Raw genomic sequence first — 19,125 nt, forward strand, 5'->3', positions numbered from 1 at the left:
AGAAAGTTCAGTCTCTGTAGCCTATTATATCTTTGGCTTCTCTGTTGAGAATGCCAGCAAGAAAGTCAATTAGCACCAACTGAAGTGATGGAGTTTTCAATGGGGACACCTACCCATTCGGAAATGGACTGAGATGCACAAGCTCAAACAGTCCTCAGTCTGTTACAACTTTTGGCCATTAATCACCTGGATGGTTTTGAACCATCAGCCTAGAGATGAAAGGCTCAATTCTTCCCTCTGACCTTTTTGCTGTCCTAAGAAGTGATTTATTACAACAATTCTTTTACCAACAAGATCCAGTATTCCAGATCAGAGCTAGCCTGCCATTCTCAGGGCAGGGCAGGACAAGTGGCTATTCTTGTCTAAAATATTAAAGAAACAATTCAAGGTTTTTAAAGTATTCATTATTTGCATTTAGTGAATCCCAAACTTTACATTGAGCATTTGATGTAGTATTTTAGAATGAAAGACAGAATGTACCCACAGTTATAAAACCAATGACAAGCCATAAGAACATGAAAGATCCATTATAAAGTTCCCAAATACAAAATCAATCTCCTTAAAAGCTGTAGAAGACCACTAATATTACACAGATCAAGCAGGTTAGTCAAGCTAGCATCCATCCCTGCTCACTGAACAAATCAATACTTCCTCAGCTACCAGCATGTGAGCTCAAACAGGAATTAACCAGGGAGGTCAAGATTAGAATTTTTTAGAAACTAGAAGAAACTTACTTTTTCACTTTTGGATACTTCATCTCCGAAATAGCATTCGTGGCATCTGTCTGCCTCTCCTTCAAATGCTGTGGCCACATATTATCCACCCAATCGACTAAGTCCACCTAAAATCCCCACCAGAACCAATGGTTAGTCAGTAAACATGTGGTTGGATGTACTCCCAGCAGTCAAAGCTGGAACAGTGATTGGCAACAATGGCAGATTGGCAGTTTGCATATGCTCAGAGATGGTGAAATCTTCCTTAATAAAACTCACTGTTTCAATCAGAAACCCAAACCTGTGAGGGGTTGAGCACTCTAACTCCCCACTAAATCCTACAAACATTCAAATCAAAGAGAGTTATGCCACTGAATTCAAGGGGCACAGATTCTGACTCAATGGCACTTGAGTGCACTTCTGGGATTGGACCATTGCTGGTGTGGGATCACCACAGTGCCAGTATTCAACTGCATATGTGTAGATTGTATCCCAGAAATTGTGATCATGCACATCAAAACCACAATTTTAAAAAACTGAATTATTCTGATATTGTATGTTTTCAAGGAACATCACCCTGGTGATCTGGCCAAATTCCACCATGAGTAATTACATTACTGCCTACCTAACATTTCCTTGGACAACACTTGGATACAGAATTCTTCAAAGTCCTTGTCTCAAGGCCAAATATTTTCAAAAGTGTGGGCAAGAGCAAATACTGGGAGCTGAGCAAAACAGAGTGAGAGAGAATTGGATAGAGATGAAGGGAAGGATATGGAGAGTGCACATAGCTTCGTGGACTACTGAAATAACTGTTGCTTTGGGTGTCATAGGGAATGGGTTCAAATCCCAGCATGGCATGTGAAGCAGGGATAAATCTCTGGTTCATTGTTCTCTGACCTGTGTTATGCAGAAGGTCAGACTAGATAATCTTAATGGCCCATTGGACCTTAACCTCTATTAAATGGGTGAGGCACACAAACCAGGTTTCAAAAAAAGGGAGGACAAAAGAAGGTCAAGCACAAGACAGAGGTTGTAGTATAGCATTTAGCCACAGTGGAGCAAAAGACATCTCAAGGAAAGGAGGCAATATGTAAAAGAATTTCAAACTCAGAAGTGTCATTCTTACCATCCTAAGAAGATCAATAAGCCTCAGAGGACTTTGCAAGACCTAACTGAGTCACAGGTCACAAAATGATACAGGTTCACCTCTGAAGCCATCCAGCAACTTTGTAATGAGCTGTTGTAATGGGAGCTAGAGAGCCCAACCCAGAGGAGCCATCTCCTCTCAATCCCAGTAAAGGTCAGTGCTGCATCCAGCATCCTTACCAGTGGGTCCTTTCAAAGGGCCTTCAAGGATGCTACTGGTATCAGCCAATCCTCTGCCTCTGTGTCCCTAGAGGACTTCCAGAATGGTATGATCTGCAGGATCAGCTTCCCAATAGAGAGGCAGACCCAACACCCAATTTTGCAAGAATTTTATGTGCTAGTGAACTTCCCATCTCTACCAGGTATTGTAGATAGCATACCCAACCCTCAGAGGGAGCCAATGGGAGATAATTCAGCCCACAGAAATAGCAAACATACCAATTCCATGAATACCATACCAATACCATGGCCATATGTGACACAGAACTGGTGTTCACAGGTAGTGGCTAGATAGCTGAGATCCTCATACAATTCCTGCATCCGGATATTGCTATCCATGGCATTCACCTGATTTGCAATCTGAACCCACAGCCTCTGTTTTATGTGGGCAGAGAGCATGCTGGAGCACACACACAACCCTCTACCTCCAGGGAATTAATTCTATAACGATGGTGTCAATTAGGGCATGTGTACACAGCATTTTGGAGTGAACCTCTCAGACCGGAGTGACAAACTTGGGCTAGGAGGGCTCATGCCAATGCTCTAAAAATAACTGTATAAATAGTGCTTTGAAATTGCAGCTTGGGCCAGAGTGCGGACTCTGAAGCCCACCCCCTTCCCTAGGCTTCAGTCCTGCTGTCAATAACAACAGCAACCTGCTTGGGTAAAGACAGATGTCCTAAGTACTGGAGCTGATGGAAGTTGCAGCTATTTGAGCTAGGCCTGTCGATTAATCGCAGTTAACTCACGCAACTAACTAAAAAAAATGAACTGCGATTAAAAAAATTAATCGTGACTAATCTCAGTTTTAATCACACTGTTAAACAATAGAATACCAACTGAAATTTATTAAATATTTTGCATGTTTTTCTACATGTTCATATATATTGTATTGTAATTGAAATCAAAGTATATTATTTTATTACAAATATTTGCACTGTAAAAATGATAAACAAAAGAAATACTATTTTTCAATTCACCTCATACAAGTACTGTAGTGCAATCTCTTTGTCGTGAAAGTGCAACTTGCAAATGTAGATTTTTTTTTTGTTACCTAACTGCACTTTACAATGTTCCCTGACTTTACAATGTCACCTAAAAGTGAGAATAGGTATTTGCATGGTACTTTTGTAGCCACATTGCAAGGTACTTACGTGCCAGATATGCTAAATGTTTGTATGCCCCTTCATAGAATCATAGAATATCAGGATTGGAAGGGACCTCAGGAGGTCATCTAGTCCAACCCCCTGCTCAAAGCAGGACCAATCCCCAATCAAATCATCCCAGCCAGAGCTTTGTCAAGCCTGACCTTAAAAACTTCCAAGGAAGGAGATTCTATCACCTCCCTAGGTAACGCATTCCAGTGTTTCACCACCCTCCTAGTGAAAAGTTTTTCCTAATATCCAACCTAAACCTCCCCCACTGCAACTTGAGACCATTACTCCTTGTCCTGTCCTCTTCTACCACTGAGAATAGTCTAGAACCATCCTCTCTGGAACCACCTCTCAGGTAGTTGAAAGCAGCTATCAAATCCCCCCTCATTCTTCTCTTCTGCAGACTAAACAATCCCAGTTCCCTCAGCCTCTCCTCATAAGTCATGTGTTCCAGACCCCTAATCATTTTTGTTGCCCTTCGCTGGACTCTCTCCAATTTATCCACGTCCTTCTTGTAGTGTGGGGCCCAAAACTGGACACAGTACTCTAGATGAGGCCTCACCAATGTCGAATAGAGGGGAACAATCACGTCCCTCGATCTGCTCGCTATGCCCCTACTTATACATCCCAAAATGCCATTGGCCTTCTTGGCAACAAGGGCACACTGCTGACTCATATCCAGCTTCTCGTCCACTGTAACCCCTAGGTCCTTTTCCGCAGAACTGCTGCCTAGCCATTCGGTCCCTAGTCTGTAGCTGTGCATTGGGTTCTTCCGTCCTAAGTGCAGGACCCTGCAATTATCCTTATTGAATCTCATCAGGTTTCTTTTGGCCCAATCCTCCAATTTGTCTAGGTCCCTCTGTATCCTATCCCTGCCCTCCAGCGTATCTACCACTCCTCCCAGTTTAGTATCATCCGCAAATTTGCTGAGAGTGCAATCCACACCATCCTCCAGATCATTTATGAAGATATTGAACAAAACCGGCCCCAGGACCGACCCCTGGGGCACTCCACTTGACACCGGCTGCCAACTAGACATGGAGCCATTGATCACTACCCGTTGAGCTCGACAATCTAGCCAACTTTCTACCCACCTTATAGTGCATTCATCCAGCCCATACTTCTTTAACTTGCTGACAAGAATACTATCTTTAACTTGCTGACAAGAATACTGATGCTTCGGTCATCATTCCAAAGGACATGCTTCCATGCTGATGACGCTCGTTAAAAAAATAATGCGTTAATTAAATTTGTGACTGAACTTCTTGGGGGAGAATCGTATGTCCCCTGCTCTGTTTCACCCGCCATGTAATTCATGTTATAGCAGTCTCGGATGATGACCCAGCACATGTTGTTCATTTTGAGAACACTTTCACTGCAGATTTGACAAAACACAAAGAAGGTACCAACATGTGATTTCTAAAGATAGCTAAAGCACGCGACCCAAGGTTTAAGAACCTGAAGTGCCTTCCAAAATCTGAGAGGGATGAAGTGTGGAGTATGCTTTCAGAAGTCTTAAAAGAGCAACACTCCGATGCGGAAACTACAGAACCCAAACCACCAAAAAAGAAAATCAACCTTTTGCTGGTGGCTTCTGACTCAGATAATGAAAATGAACATGCATCAGTCTGCACAGCTTTGGATTGTTATCGAGCAGAACCCATCATCAGCATGGATGCACGTCTCCTGGAATGGTGGTTGAAGCATGAAGGGACATAAGAATCTTTAGCGCATCTGGCGCATAAATATCTTGCAACACCAGCTACAACAGTGCCAGGAGAACGCCTGTTCTCTCTTTCAGGTGATATTGTACACAAGAAGTGGGCAGCATTATCTCCTGCAAATGTAAACAAACCTGTTTGTCTGAGCGACAGACTGAACAAGAAGTAGGACTGAGTGGACTTGCAGGCTCTAAAATTTTACATTATTTTATTTTTGAATGCAGTTTGTTTTTTTTACATAATTCTACATTTGCAAGTTCAGCTTTCATGATAAAGAGATTGCACTACAGTACTTGTATTAGGTGAATTGAAAAATACTATTTCTTTTGTTTTCTTACAGTGCAAATTCTTGTAATCAAACATAAATATAAAGTGAGCATGGTATACTTTGTATTCTGTGTTGTAATTGAAATCAATATATTTGAAAATGTAGAAAACATCCAAAAATATTTAAATAAATGATATTCTATTTTTGTTTAACAGTACAATTAATCGCAATTCTTTTTTTTAAATCACTTGACAGCCCTAATTTGAGCATCTTCCTGGATCAGGCCCCGCATAAGGGATGTGGGATTTGTGTCCTATGTACACAGAGCGTGCGATTCTGTAAAGCAGTTGCATGATTGTGAAGAGGCTAAAAACAAACAACAAAATAACAGGACCCCTTACCACATTGGGGCGCTTGACAATGTTCTCCAGCTTTGTGTGACTGAACTCCAGGCTGATGACATTGTAGAGTTTCGCACGTTCAGCCTCTGGTGTTTCATAGTATCTCACAAACTGAGACATGCTCATCTCAATTCCCTTTTGCGTGTTCACATCCATCACATCCACAATCCGACGGCTTCCTGCAAACACACAGAACACTTTAAAAACATTTATTTTGTTTTATTTTGAATTCATAAGTCCAGGGCAATCACAATTTGAGGCTCCTGGGGAATCCCAGTGTATCCCTGGCAACAGGCGAGAGGAACCCAAATCTTCCCACCCTCTGGTCTTAGACAGCACAAAGTGAGACAGCAGAGAGGAAGGGCACCAGCCTGGGACTTGGAATACCAGATTTCAAGTCCCTGCTCCACCACAGACTTTCTGTGTGATTTTGGGCAAGTAATTTAGTTTTTCTGTGCCTAAGTTCCCCATCTGTAAATTGGGGACAATATTACTTCCCTACCTCACATAGGTTGTTGTGAGGAAAAATACATCAACAATTGTGAGGAGCTAAGATACTATGGTAATGGGGGCCACGTAAGTAGCTAAGATAGATAGATAGTCCTCTACATTTCTAAACATCCAAGACGCCTTTACTACACTGTGGTCAGAATTGTCCACAAAGAGAAAAATGCCGTGTATGAGCCTGACCGTGTGAGGTGCTGAGTATCACCTCTGGGATTCTGAATGCTCTGAAAAATTCCTACTTGACCTCCGGGGGGGCGCATTAAGCACTTCGGGCCTTCTATTTGGCTCACTGGATACAAGCTTATTTTCAGCTCCTCAAGTATGCACAAGTCCCATTAGCTCCAGAATGCTGAACAGCAGTTTCAGCAGTCTTCGGTTTCATACAGTCCTCTTTGGCCACTAGGAGGTTTCATCTCTCCCAAAAGTTATGAGTCTAATTAGCAGCTCATTTGTGTTTGAGAGAGAGTGAACTCAAGAGAGACATGCCTCATTTCCAAGAAAGAAGGATTTCAAAAAAATAAACTCATCCCTTTCCAAAAAACACCCTCCAATACAGTTTCCATACCTGAAGAAATAATTCTAAATAAAATGCATTAAAACTAAATGGAAGGTTTGCAAATGCCATCAGAGAAACTCATTAATAACTACAGCACCAGGCCCATTGTGTGCTTGGGAGCAATATTTCAGCAAGAATGACAGTTTTGACCGTATGACTTTATTAAAAACATCCTTTGGCACTGATACCATTGACAGACATGATCATGATTCTGGAAAGGAACCCAAGTCCATAAAGTTTCATAGCCAAAGAGAAAGATGTATAACATGTATATCTGGGTCAGTCCCAGTAGCCCTGCAGTTAGCGCTCTTTGGCAGCATGTTGAGTGACCAAGATTCAACTCCTCGGTCTGGTCTCAGGAATCCAAGTTCTAGTGTTACTGCCTTTTGGGGGGGTAGGGGGGAAGTTAGTGTCATTTAGTCTCTATCATGTGAATAAATGTGTAAATTATTTAATATTTCCATATTTAAAATAATTTGCATATAATCAAATTTCACTTTAAAAAAAATTAGCGTGGATTTAGTGCTAGTGAAGGTGTTGACAAGCACATCTAGCAGCTCTCCACTGTTGTGTGTAACTGTCAAGCTGATCATGCCAACTACATCCTCCATATGCACTCTGACTAAAAGTAGACATAAGATATTGGATCTCCCAGGCCTGTGGGGAGAAAAGGCTGTGCAAGCACAGCTACGGACATCTATGAGCAGATTGCATGGAGGATGCAGGAGAAGAGGTATGACATGGACCAGTGGCAGTGCCGCATGAAAGTGAAGGAACTGCATCGGGCGTTTCAGAAGGCCAGGGAGGCCAAAAGTTGATCCAGTACCGAGCCGCAGACCTACTGCTTTTACAAAGATCTGCATGACATACTTGGTGGAGACCCCACAGCCACCTTGCAAACCAGCATGGATGCATCCGAGGATCCTGAGCCAAAAGTCCCTGGCATGAACAGCAAGGAGGAGGTGGTAGTGGAGAATGGGGGACATGCAATGTTTCTAACTATGCCATGAGTTAGGACCCATTTGAGATTCCACCAGAGTCCAAATCAATTCCAGCAGTTGAGCATGGGTAAGCCCAATGCAGGGGAAGGAACCTCAGGTAAGTGTGTAATTGTACTTCCCATTACAATGACGTACTGATGGCAACCCCAACTAAAGAGGACACAGCTATCAACTTTTCATTAATTTACTTGAACTAGAAGAGGTAGCAGTACAACAAAGAGAGGTAACGTTGTTTGCTTTCCACCTCCCCATAGAGTTAGACAAGGGGGACCATGTGGAGCAATTTATTTTTGTACACAGGGATGTCCATTGAATCCTCCTAAGAGATCTCTATGAAACTCTTGCAGAGGTACTCTGCAGTCCTCTCCCAAAGGTTTTTAGGGATGGTAGCCTTATTTCTTCCTCCATGCTAGGACTCTTTCCCACACCAGTCAGCATTAACTTCAGCAGGTGTCATTGCAGTAAACAGGCTAGCAACACATGGGCCCAGGCAGCTTTGGGACACCAGCAGCAGCAGCGCCTTTGTTACCCTCAGGAGTGAGATATCGCTAAAATCACCACTGCCTATGAAAATGGTGCCATTATTCAGTGCCATTGCCCTATACGCATAGTTTCATGCAACCAAGCAATTCCCTCCTCCTTTCCCTCACCACTGGTAGACCACACTCACCCTGGCTGATGCTGTGACTGGCACAAGCACTCCGAAGCAGAAGTGTCAATAAGCATGTCTTGTTTAAAACTTTAGCGGAGCAAGGGAATGGAGTTCTGAATCTTAACTTTCACTTTCCATTGTGACTATATTGATAATGTGACTATATTGACCTCTGGGTGTTTTATCTGCAGCTGCTGCAGCCTTGAGGGGTTCCCCCTCCACACCCATGGAACACCTGACCCAGATAAGGAGGAGAAAAAAAGATGACTTGGAACGACACGTTCAGTTGGATCTTGCAAGCCAGTGCTGCATCAGACTGTGAGCAAGGGGCCTGGAGGGTGAACACTGCAGACAGCCTGGAGAAGGAAAGAGCAAACAGGAGAAAGGCCCAGGAGTCCCAGCAGGAAAAGAGGAAGATACAACAGAAGGTAATGTAGCTTCTCCAGCAGCAACATAGAAGCTGCAAACTCTTGTGAACCTATAGGGTCAACAATCTTGGGCTTGTCTATTTTTCCAGTTCATGGAGAACTCAACTACAGCACCTCCCTACACCACCCTCAACATTCCACATCCCTACCCCTGCTGCCACTCCACTCCAGGTGACATTATGGACAACCACAGCTTCACATACACTGACTTGTGAAAGCTACAGTTGCTGTATATGTGGGTAAAATGAATATGAATGTTCTTTCCCCTTGTTAGGTTCTGTTCCATTAATGTTTTAAGTTTTTTAATCTATTAAATTTTAACTTGCACAGATTTTTCTTTTCAATGGTTTTATTACTGAATAAAATTCTATTATTTGGAAAATAATTCATCTTTATTAGTTCACAACATATGCTACAAAGTGCCTAGCAGTTCTGAAAGCACTCATTTATTTGTTAGAGTTGTACAGTCTGACACAACTCACAGCATCAGTGGCAAACCCAGTGTAATATTTATAAACGTACAGCAAGCACCGCAGAATAGATGCATTGACAGTGTTACAGTCATACATGTACACCAAGCAACACACAATTCCTAATAGGCCCCAAAACAGCAGGGCCAGGTAGAGCATGGTACACCACAATACATTTCTGTGACTCACTGTTAAAGTGCTCTTTCAAAGCCTCCCTGAGCTGCATAGCTCTGTGTTGAGCAATTCTAATAGCCCTTGTGTCTGCCTGTTCGTGCAGACAGCTGCTCCAGGTCTACCCTGGCCGCAACTTCTCCCCTTTTGCTTCACAGATATTATGTAGCACACAGCTGGCAGCTATAACCATTGGGATGTTTTTTCACTGAGATCCAATCTTGTGAGTAAAAAATGCCAGGGTCCCTTTAATCTACTACAAGCACATTCTACACCTGCTGAGCCAGTAGCTGAATCTTTCCTTGGTGCTGTCGAGATCGCTGGCATATGGCTTCATGAGCCAGAAGAGCAAGGGGTAGACTGGGTACCCCAGAATCACTATTGGCATTTCAACATCACCAATGATAATTCACCAGTCGGGAAAGAAAGTACCTGCTTGCAGCTTTCTGAACAGTCCCGTGTTTTTAAAGATGTGAGCATCATGCACTTTCCCTGACCAGCCAACACTGATGCCAGTGAAGCATCCCCGATGACCCACCAAAGCTCGCATAATCATAGAAAAATAGATATTTCTCTTGAGGTACTCTGTAACAAAGAGCAATGGTGACAAAATAGGGACATGCATGTCATCTACTGCTCCACCACAGTTCGGGAACCCCACTGCTGCAAATCCATCCATTATGTCCTGCACATTGCTGAAGGTCACAGTCCTGCACAGCACAAGAAGATTACTGGCCCTGCATACTTGCATGACAACAGCTCCCACACTGGATATTCCAACTCCAAAATGGTTTCCCAGTGACCAGTAGCAATCCAGCATTGCAAATTTCCACCTTGCAATCGCCACTCACTTCTCCACACTGTAGCCCAGCTCTCATTTTGGGGTCCCAGTGTTTAGGGCTGGGGAAAGCTTGGCATACAGATCCAGGAATGTGGTCTTGCACATCCAAAAGTTTTGTACCCACTGCTCGTCATCCCAAGCCTGTATTACAATACGTTCCCATCAGTCAGTGAACATTTCTTGGGCCCAGAAGCAGTGCTCCATCATCTGCAGCTGATCCATGAATGCCACCAACAATCTTGAATTAGTTCTCGGTATATTCCACAGCAATCCATCCTCCAAGAAATCATCATATTCCCCACTGATTTCGTTTTTCTTGCAGCTCTGCAAATACCAGAGAATCATGCGTCCTGTGCTTGCAATGCTTATGACACTAGTGCAGAGCTCTGCAGGTTCCATGCTTCTGTCAGAGATGGTGGACAGTAAGGAGGGTGGTGTGGGTTTGTGGGATTTTTTAAAAAGGCATGAAAATTATGGGATATACATGACATTAAGAAATGGAGAAAGTTGCCCTCTGCAAAGCTGAACCCTTGTTCCCAGTCACCCCTGCGTGATTCATTTCTGCCCCACGATGAATTGACGAAACTTCCCAAAAGACAGCACGCTGGACAGTGGCGGGTTGCACACAGGGATGCCTAACCTCGGTACACCTTGCTGTGCATTGACACAAGCGCTCCTGGTAAGTATGCGTAGTAGCAACTCAAGGACCCAAGTGTGCATGCGCACAAGCAACACACTAACTGCGGCAGCTTTATGCCGAAGTAACTTGCATTGGCCAAAGTCTGTAGTGTAGACATGGCCCAAGACACAGGACCTTGAACTGGGGAGTCAGAGAAGCTAGGCCTGCCTAGGTCACCATCAAAGGATGGTAGGGCTTTAGATAACATACACATGCATGTAGACTGTTTATTATTTAAAAATCCTTTTTTTCCTCTCATGCATTGATCCTACTTTACAAGAAACAATAATTTTGTTTTAAGAAGACTGTCTGGTTCTGTGCACCACTGGTCACAGGCTCCTGAAAGGAAGGACTGCAGGTGCCCAAACTCAGTCAGACCTGCAGAGTAAGAACTGTTGATATAAAGAATGCTGTCGCCCAGGGCCCACCCTAAGAGTGGGAGAACTGTGGAATTCCCCACCAGGATCGGTAAAGGCCCAAGGCCCAAGGGTGCACTGAGAGAGCAGAAATGGTAAAAAGGTGCAACTAGCCCTGCAACGGTGACAGCAGGTCAATGTGTTATAACAACTTAATGCAATTGTCTTCTTGATCATTCTTCCCTTTTCTTAGCCCACTCCCCTGCACTCTTACCTCATAGACTTTAAGACCAGAAGGAACCATCATGATCATCTAGTCTGACCTCCTGCACATCACAGGCCACACAATCTCACCCACCCACTCCAGTCATAGGCCTATAACCTCTGGCTGAGTTACTGAAGTCCTCAAATCTTGATTTAAAGACTTCAAGTTAGAGAATCCACTATTCACTCTAGTTCAAACTAGCAAGTGACCCATGCCCCCATTCTGCAGAAGAGGCAAAAAAAAAAAAAACAACAACCACCCAATAAAACACCAGGGTTTCTGCCAATCTGATCTGGGGGATAATGCCTTCATGATGCCAAATATGGCAATCAGTCAGACTTTGAGCATGTGGGCAAGATCCACCAGCCAGACACCTGGGAAAGAATTATCTGTAGTAACTCAGAGCCTTCTACACATAGTGTCCCATCTCTGGCTGTTGGAGATATTTGCAACGAGCAGTCCCAGATGGGCCATATGCCATTGCAGGCAATCTCATCATACCATCCCCTCCATAAATTTACCAAGCTCAGACTTGAAACAAGTTAGGATGTTCAAACAACAACAACTTGAAACAAGTTTGCCCCCACTGCTCCCCTTGAAAGGTTGTTCCAGAACTTCACTCTTCTGATGGTTAGAAACCTTTGTCTAATTTGATACCCAAACTTGTTGATGTCCAGTTTATATCCATTTGTTCTTGTGCTAATACTGGCCCTTAATTTAAACAACTTCTCCCTCCCTGGAGTCTATCCCTCTAATATATTTATGGAAATAAACTGTATCTCCCCTCTGCCTTTGCTTTGTTAGACTAAACAAGCCATTCTACTTAGATCTCCTCTAGTAAGGTAGGTTTTCCATTCTTCTGATCATCCTAGTAGCCTTCCTCTGCACTTGTTCCAGTGTGAATTCATCTTTCTTAAACATAGGAGACCAAAACTGCACACAGTATTCCAAATGAGGTCTCACCAGTGCCTTGTACAATGGTAACAACACATCCCTATCTCTATTGGCAATATCTTGTCTGATGCATCCTAGGATTGCATTAGCCTCTCCCATGGCCACATCAGGTTGGCGGCTCATACTCATGCTGTGATTGACCAACACACCCAGGTCTTTCACCTTCTTTGTTGTTTTTAACTGGTAAGTCCCCAGCTTACAGCAAAAATTCTTTCTAGTTGCACTGCGCACTATCAAATTTCATCCCAATTCTATTACTCCAGTTTCCAAGGTTTTCCAGATCTTCTTGTATGATATTCTTAAGGGAAGGCATGTTCTTCCTCTCTATTGCAATAACTCCCAACTTTGTGTCATACACAAATTTTATTAAGCCCTCCCACTTTTTGTGCCAAGGTAATTAAAGAAAATGTTAAATAAGATTGGTCCTAAGACTGATCCTTGAGGAATTCCACTAATAACCTCCCTCCAACCTGAGAGTTTACCTTTCAGCTTGACCTGTTGTAATCTTTCCTTTAACCTCCTCTTTGATTCATCCTAACTTAGATTGTAAGCTCCTTTAGCACAGGAACTCTTGTTATCTGCATTGTGCAGTGCGATGTACATCCATGGTGCAATATAACAACCATGAAAAGTGGTGTATGTGAATGCAATGTTCGTGCACATACTATTGGCAGGCACTATTTGGCCCACAAGATTTGAAAATTTCCAACTGATGATATTTCATTGTAATTTGTGTTATATTACAAGGATGCAAAATTTAAGGAGACTAATCTGTACATGCAGACTCTTGTCCAACTCACTAACAAGCTGATATTCTCTTCACAGGCTCATTACAAGTAGGCTGGGAACACAGTTAAAATAATACAAAGGAGCCAGACTTTCTGGCAATCGCTAGTAAATCAATTTCTGGAAATCTGGTGCCCTGTATAGGTAAATCCTACACAACCTCATTAATGCTGTAAGGCCATCCCTGTTGGCAGAGGAAGAAAAATTTGACAAGAGGACCAGGAAAACCAGTGGAGAGATACTTCCCTCCATCCTCCACAGGAGGTGGCACTTCCAAAGACAGCAATAGGGGGTGCAAACAGGGCTCAAAGAACCAATCTATCTATTGAAATCTGCATAGATCCTGAAGGACACAAGGCAATGAGAGGACACATGGAGACTGGCAGCCCTTAAGGCAAAGGATATAACTCTGAGCTGTGTCAGGGAGTGAGGCTGTGGACTGAGGAACTAACCTTGCTGGGACTGTTTGTAACCCTGAAGACTAAAGTGCAGCCTTAATGGCAATGCAAGGCACAGCCCAAAAGAAAAGCAACCTCAGGATGGCTTAGTTATCTTTAGATCAACCATCTGAACATTCAAGATAAGTACCTGAATACTCCCTTCTTCACCATTGTGGACTGAGATGAGGAAGGTAAGAGTACCATACTCTTCTTTAATACCTATCCTTCCTCTTTCCGTATATGGAGTCCCGCCTCCCTCCCACAGAGTCAGAGAACAAGACCCTTTCAACCTCCCTACAACAGTATCACCACAAGGTGCAAGAACATTCCACCCTCCCCAATATGGGCTAGTGGCCTCATGCTCCCCACCCACCTCCTCGCTGCTTGGGCTTCATGCTGATTCCAGCTCTTACCTCCTGATAAAACCCTGTTCCCCCACCACTGGTTCCCGTCCAGAGGAAAGGGAAAGGAATTAGAAACCAGCAGTAAGGGGAAACAGGTCAAGAGTACTGGAAAGCAGCCGAGAGGCCTGGGGAGGCAGGTCAGGTCAGGATTTACTTCATCCTGGACTCCCAACCCTGACCATCTCCAGGGTCCAGAAATCACCCCCTTGTCTCTGTCACAGAGCCTCCAGTGCTCACTCAAGTCCCTAAAAATTAACCAGCTCCCAGGTATCAACTAACCAAGAATAAGTTAAGGCATAGGCACCCAAAGTCCAGCCTGCTGGACAAATACAGACCATAATGCTCTGCAGTGTGGGACATAGGCACCCTCATAAGGTACATTTACACTGGAATAAAAGGCCTGTGGCATATGCCATGGCTGGGCTCGCTCAGCTGACTCGAGCTGACGGGCCTCAGGCTGTGGGGCTAAATATTGCCACACAGACATTTGGGCTCTGCCTGGAGCCCAAGCCCGAACATCTACACAGTGATTTTACAGTCCTGCAGCCTGAGCCTCACAAATCTGATTCAGCTGACACAGGCCAGCTGCGGGTATTAAATTGCTGTGTAGATGTACTCATATTAATAAGGCAGGGTAGGCTGCAGCAACAACAGGTCACATGTGGAATGCTTCATCATACCACTCAGCTCCACATGGACCACTGCATCCTGGGAGCTGTAGTCTACAAAGGGCACACATTCCATTACAAACTAGGGAAGCTGCCTGCAATTTGCTATATACTATGTAGCCCTTGGGCTCCTGGAAAGTTGCCCATCTAACCCATGGGTGGGCAGGCCTGGATGTTACTGTGTGAAGTGGAAGAGTTGGGGTTTTTTCTGCAGCAGGCTTGGCTTTGATTTAGAGGCAGAAAGCTACAGTGATGCCGAGGCTGCAAGGGAAGGCATTTTACTTCATAGAAAAGAAATCTCTCTCTTCTACATGTGATGCTGCTTATTCATGGAACACAAGCTAATCCCCTGAGGAGCAAACGGAGAGTAACTGAGGTACAAGCTCTTCACCATCCCCTAGCAACAAAAGAAAGCAAATAAGGAGGAAAAAAGAGTTTAGCTGTAGATATGTGAACCAGAAAGCAAAAAAGGGACTCATGGTGATGTTACGGTCACAGAAAATCTGTTCTGGTTGCTCTGGTCCGCAGTCCTGGCATAATCCATATTACGGGAATTCAAGAAAAAATATGGACAAACTATACAAATATGCTCTCCCTTTGTAGCTCCTATAGGTTAGCAAGCCACTGCACAAACATTAACAAATTAAATATAACACTACTCTCGCATGGATATCTTTATTCCCATTACATACAGATGGGGAAGCTGAGTTGCCTTACCTAGAGCTCATGACTCATTCCAGTTCTTTATACACTAGACCATGCTATCTTGCTTTGAAAATTTTCTCCTACTACCTAATCCCTGCCTGTTGGTAATACACACTTTCTAGGGGGCAACAGTAGGCAAACTGTTATTCACAACTATGGAGGGGAAGAGCTGCACTTCCTGGCACTATTGTTAATTACAGGTGCCACACTTGCTGCAGCAAAAGTCTCTACAAAGGATATTTTGTGAATGATTTTGCCTGGATTCATTCCAGAAAACGAAGCGTGCTTAACAAAGGTTCCTGGGAACTGCTGGACCTGTGCCCCAAATCATTTGCCAAAACTCTTTTCTATCTGCACTGCAGTTTGTAACCACACTGTGTTTCTTTACCGCATATTGTAACAATTCGCCAGAGGGAGACAGCCACAAGGGGACTATATATACACCTAATCCTGAGCTGGTAGAGCAGGGGGTTCAACTTTATCTAGGTTTCCAACTGGAGTAAAGCTACTCACCCACTTTTGACCTTACATGGCATGAGAGTATTATTCAGGCAACATGTCTCCAGTTCTCAATATGTTCTGCTCTCTTTCAAGGTATGGAACTCACATTGATATTAGTGGGGATTGAACAAATCTGGAATATGTAATAGGTGACCAGAATATGTGAGCAAGTGATGACCAAGGTGAATCAGAGGGAAATCTTCCTTTTGTGTTTTCTGTCTAGCATATTATGTCTCTTCCCTCAAATGTATAGACCCTTTGCATGGGTTGGCAAGTAAAGGGTGAAATCTGTCTCCCCCAGTAGAGGCAAGACCATGTGCCCTATGGGTAGGGATCATCCAAAAACTGGTCCATGATAGGACTGAGCCTCCCTGAAGTGAATTAGCTATAATCCTCACAACTACTAGTAGAGGGGCTGTGCCTGGAAGATGCTGACCTAGCTGAAACTAGGAGCCAAACTCATGTGAGACAAATCTAGCTGAAAAAAAAAACTCCTTCAGAGGGGCTTGAACTTTAGAAATCAAGCTGCAATAGCCTTCTGATATTTATGTCACTTACTGTGGGAAATCTCTGTTAATCAGTGTTTTGGTAGGGCTCCAAAAAGCCCAAGTTCACCAGTTAGTTGGACCAGAATGTGGGTGTTGATCCCATACACAGCTACACCTCACCTGACCTTTCCTAGTAAGGCAAGCATATATTCATCTATGCTGTGGGAAAGCACTGTAATACAACACAAATTGGGAGGGGGATAATCCCTAGGAAAGTGGATTCCAAAGGTCCTCGCTCAACCCTAGTGATCAGTAAAACTTCCTGATTTTAGCAATAGAGTAACAAATGAAATTAATATATATAGTAGCTACAGGATCCACCAGGGGGCATTAAAGAACAAAGGAAAATAGAGTTTCAACAAGGACACTTTCAAAAACCTCTTCCGCATATCTACAACAATAATAATTTCATGCCCCAGCATTTTCCCAACCTGAAGGTACAGTTTAACCCCTCATTACTGGAGAAATATTTCAAAGCCATCAACCAGCTTCTTTGAAATTCTTTGCTTTTTCTCATTATCCCTCCCCTTCCAAATGTCTGTCCCTACCCAGTTCCTGCTTTCAGACCTCACAGTGCCACTACATGGCTGGCCTGCAGAAGAAAGGGCCTTTGCACAGAGAGGTTATAGTCTTTCCTTCTTATGGAGATGTAACTTTAAAAGTACATGTCATGCACCTTCCCCCACCTTGATGTCTGCAATTTTATTATTTTCCATAAAACTGCCAAACTGCAATAACCCATGTGATTAGGTTTTTCATGTAACAAAAGTTATGGTACTTAAGCTCTTCCTGCAGTCATGCTCTGAGCCAGTAAAAGTCTCATGAAACCTGCATTTTATGGGACTGGACTAAAGAGAGAGGCTTAAAGTGAATAATGCTCTGAGTGACACCTTACAGAGCCAATTAATAACTTTACACTTATCAAAAACATACACTCTAATTCCAAGATGAGCTTTTGGGGTAAACTTCAGACGGACAAAATATCAGAGAGGAAAATGTTTTCGTATGACAGTCAGTCATTTTTAGAACACTGCTTATATTTAATATAGCATACAAATGTACTAGGTGCTCTACAGCAGTGGTTCTCAATCAGGGGTATGTGTACCCCTGGGGGTTCACAGCGGTTTTCCAGAGGGTAAGTCAACTCATCTAGATATTTGCCTAGTTTTACAACAGGCTGCATAAAAAGCTCTAGTGAAGTCAGTACACACTAAAAATTTCATACAATGACTTGTTTATACTGCTCTATATACTATTATACGGTAAGTATCACACTGAAATGTAAGTACAAATTTATATTCCAATTGATTTATTTTATAATTATATGGTAAAAATGAGAAAGTAAGCAATTTTTCAGTAATAGTATGCTGTAACTCTTTGTATTTTTATCTCTGATTTTGAAGGCAAGCAGTTTTTAAGTGAGGTGAAACTGGGATACATAAGACAAATCAGGCTCCTGAAAGGGGTACAGTAGTCTGGAAAGGTTGAGAACCATTTCTCTGCAGTAAGGCAGAGCCCTGCCATGGACAGTTTACAATCTAACTAGACAACATACAGAGAAGGAGGAGAGGAGAAGTGATATAAGATCTTTTGTATTGTGTTTTTTGCGGGGTGAGGGGGAACTGGGATTTAATTTTTTTTTTTTTACCCTATCCTTTCCCTTATTTGAGACATCAATTTCTTCCAAAAGGTCTTCCTGACAAAGGGCACTATTATTTAATAGGAAATAGGTTTAATATTGAGAAAATGCATTCGTACAGATTAAGGAATTTAGTGTTAATAGGAACCCTGATAAAAAGTATTCCTTTACCCTACAGTACTGGTCCAAATCACTACTGCACCCCACAGTGATAACACACAGTTTGGGGCAATTATTTTTTTAAAATAAGTGAAATGCTAGTTTAACAGCAACAGAGACTGAAGTCATCTATTTTCCCTACAGAGTATGTACAATGGAGCACAGACAAGAACAGTGCAGCCTCCCCACTCCTATTGTGCCCAGAGCTGAGGAACCACACCAGCTCTTTACCACACAAGTAGAATGGGAACGCTTATATTCATGGTTACATGATAATTTAGGACACACAGGAAGTGATGAGTTAGTGCGGCAAGCACATATCAGGGGGTGGCCTATCACCCACAGACAGGCTAGAGACCTGGTGCAAGCCTGCGCTATTTGTGCTGAGACTAGAAAACATATAGCAGAAGGACAAAGGTTTGCCAGGCTAAGAGATGGGAAAACACTATGGGCAACCTGGCAGGTCGACTATGTCGGACCACTGCCCACTACAAGGCAGAGGTGGAAATACATCTTGACTGGGGTAGAAATTGTTTCAGGGATTGGTTTTGCATATCCAACCCGATTGGCAACAGGGTTGTCCACAGTTATGGGACTAAACCGCTTAACAGCAATTGTCCCAATGCCTCAAGAAATCCAATCAGATAATGGTTCGCATTTTAAGAATAAACTTGTAAGGGAATGGACCCTTAACCATGGAGTCCAATGGACCTTCCACCTTCCATATCGACCTCAATCTAATGGCATGGTCGAGCGCTGGAATGGGTTGC

At 43.2% G+C, this 19,125-nt stretch overlaps 1 protein-coding gene across 2 annotated transcripts in view; it reads right to left on the reverse strand.

Moving 5' to 3' along the window:
* KDM2B (lysine demethylase 2B) overlaps nucleotides 1-19,125 on the reverse strand; it is a 167,201-nt gene that overhangs the window by 117,380 nt on the left and 30,696 nt on the right. For both annotated transcript variants that reach the window (XM_074973158.1, XM_074973156.1), the window contains exons 5-6: nucleotides 5,626-5,804; nucleotides 735-841 (exon numbers count right to left, since the gene is read on the reverse strand). In XM_074973158.1, coding sequence (XP_074829259.1) covers nucleotides 735-841; nucleotides 5,626-5,804 — 286 coding nt within the window. The remainder of the gene's footprint in view (nucleotides 1-734; nucleotides 842-5,625; nucleotides 5,805-19,125) is intronic.

Source organism: Natator depressus, chromosome 15 (assembly GCF_965152275.1).
Source record: "Natator depressus isolate rNatDep1 chromosome 15, rNatDep2.hap1, whole genome shotgun sequence".
NCBI lineage: Eukaryota > Metazoa > Chordata > Testudines > Cheloniidae > Natator > Natator depressus.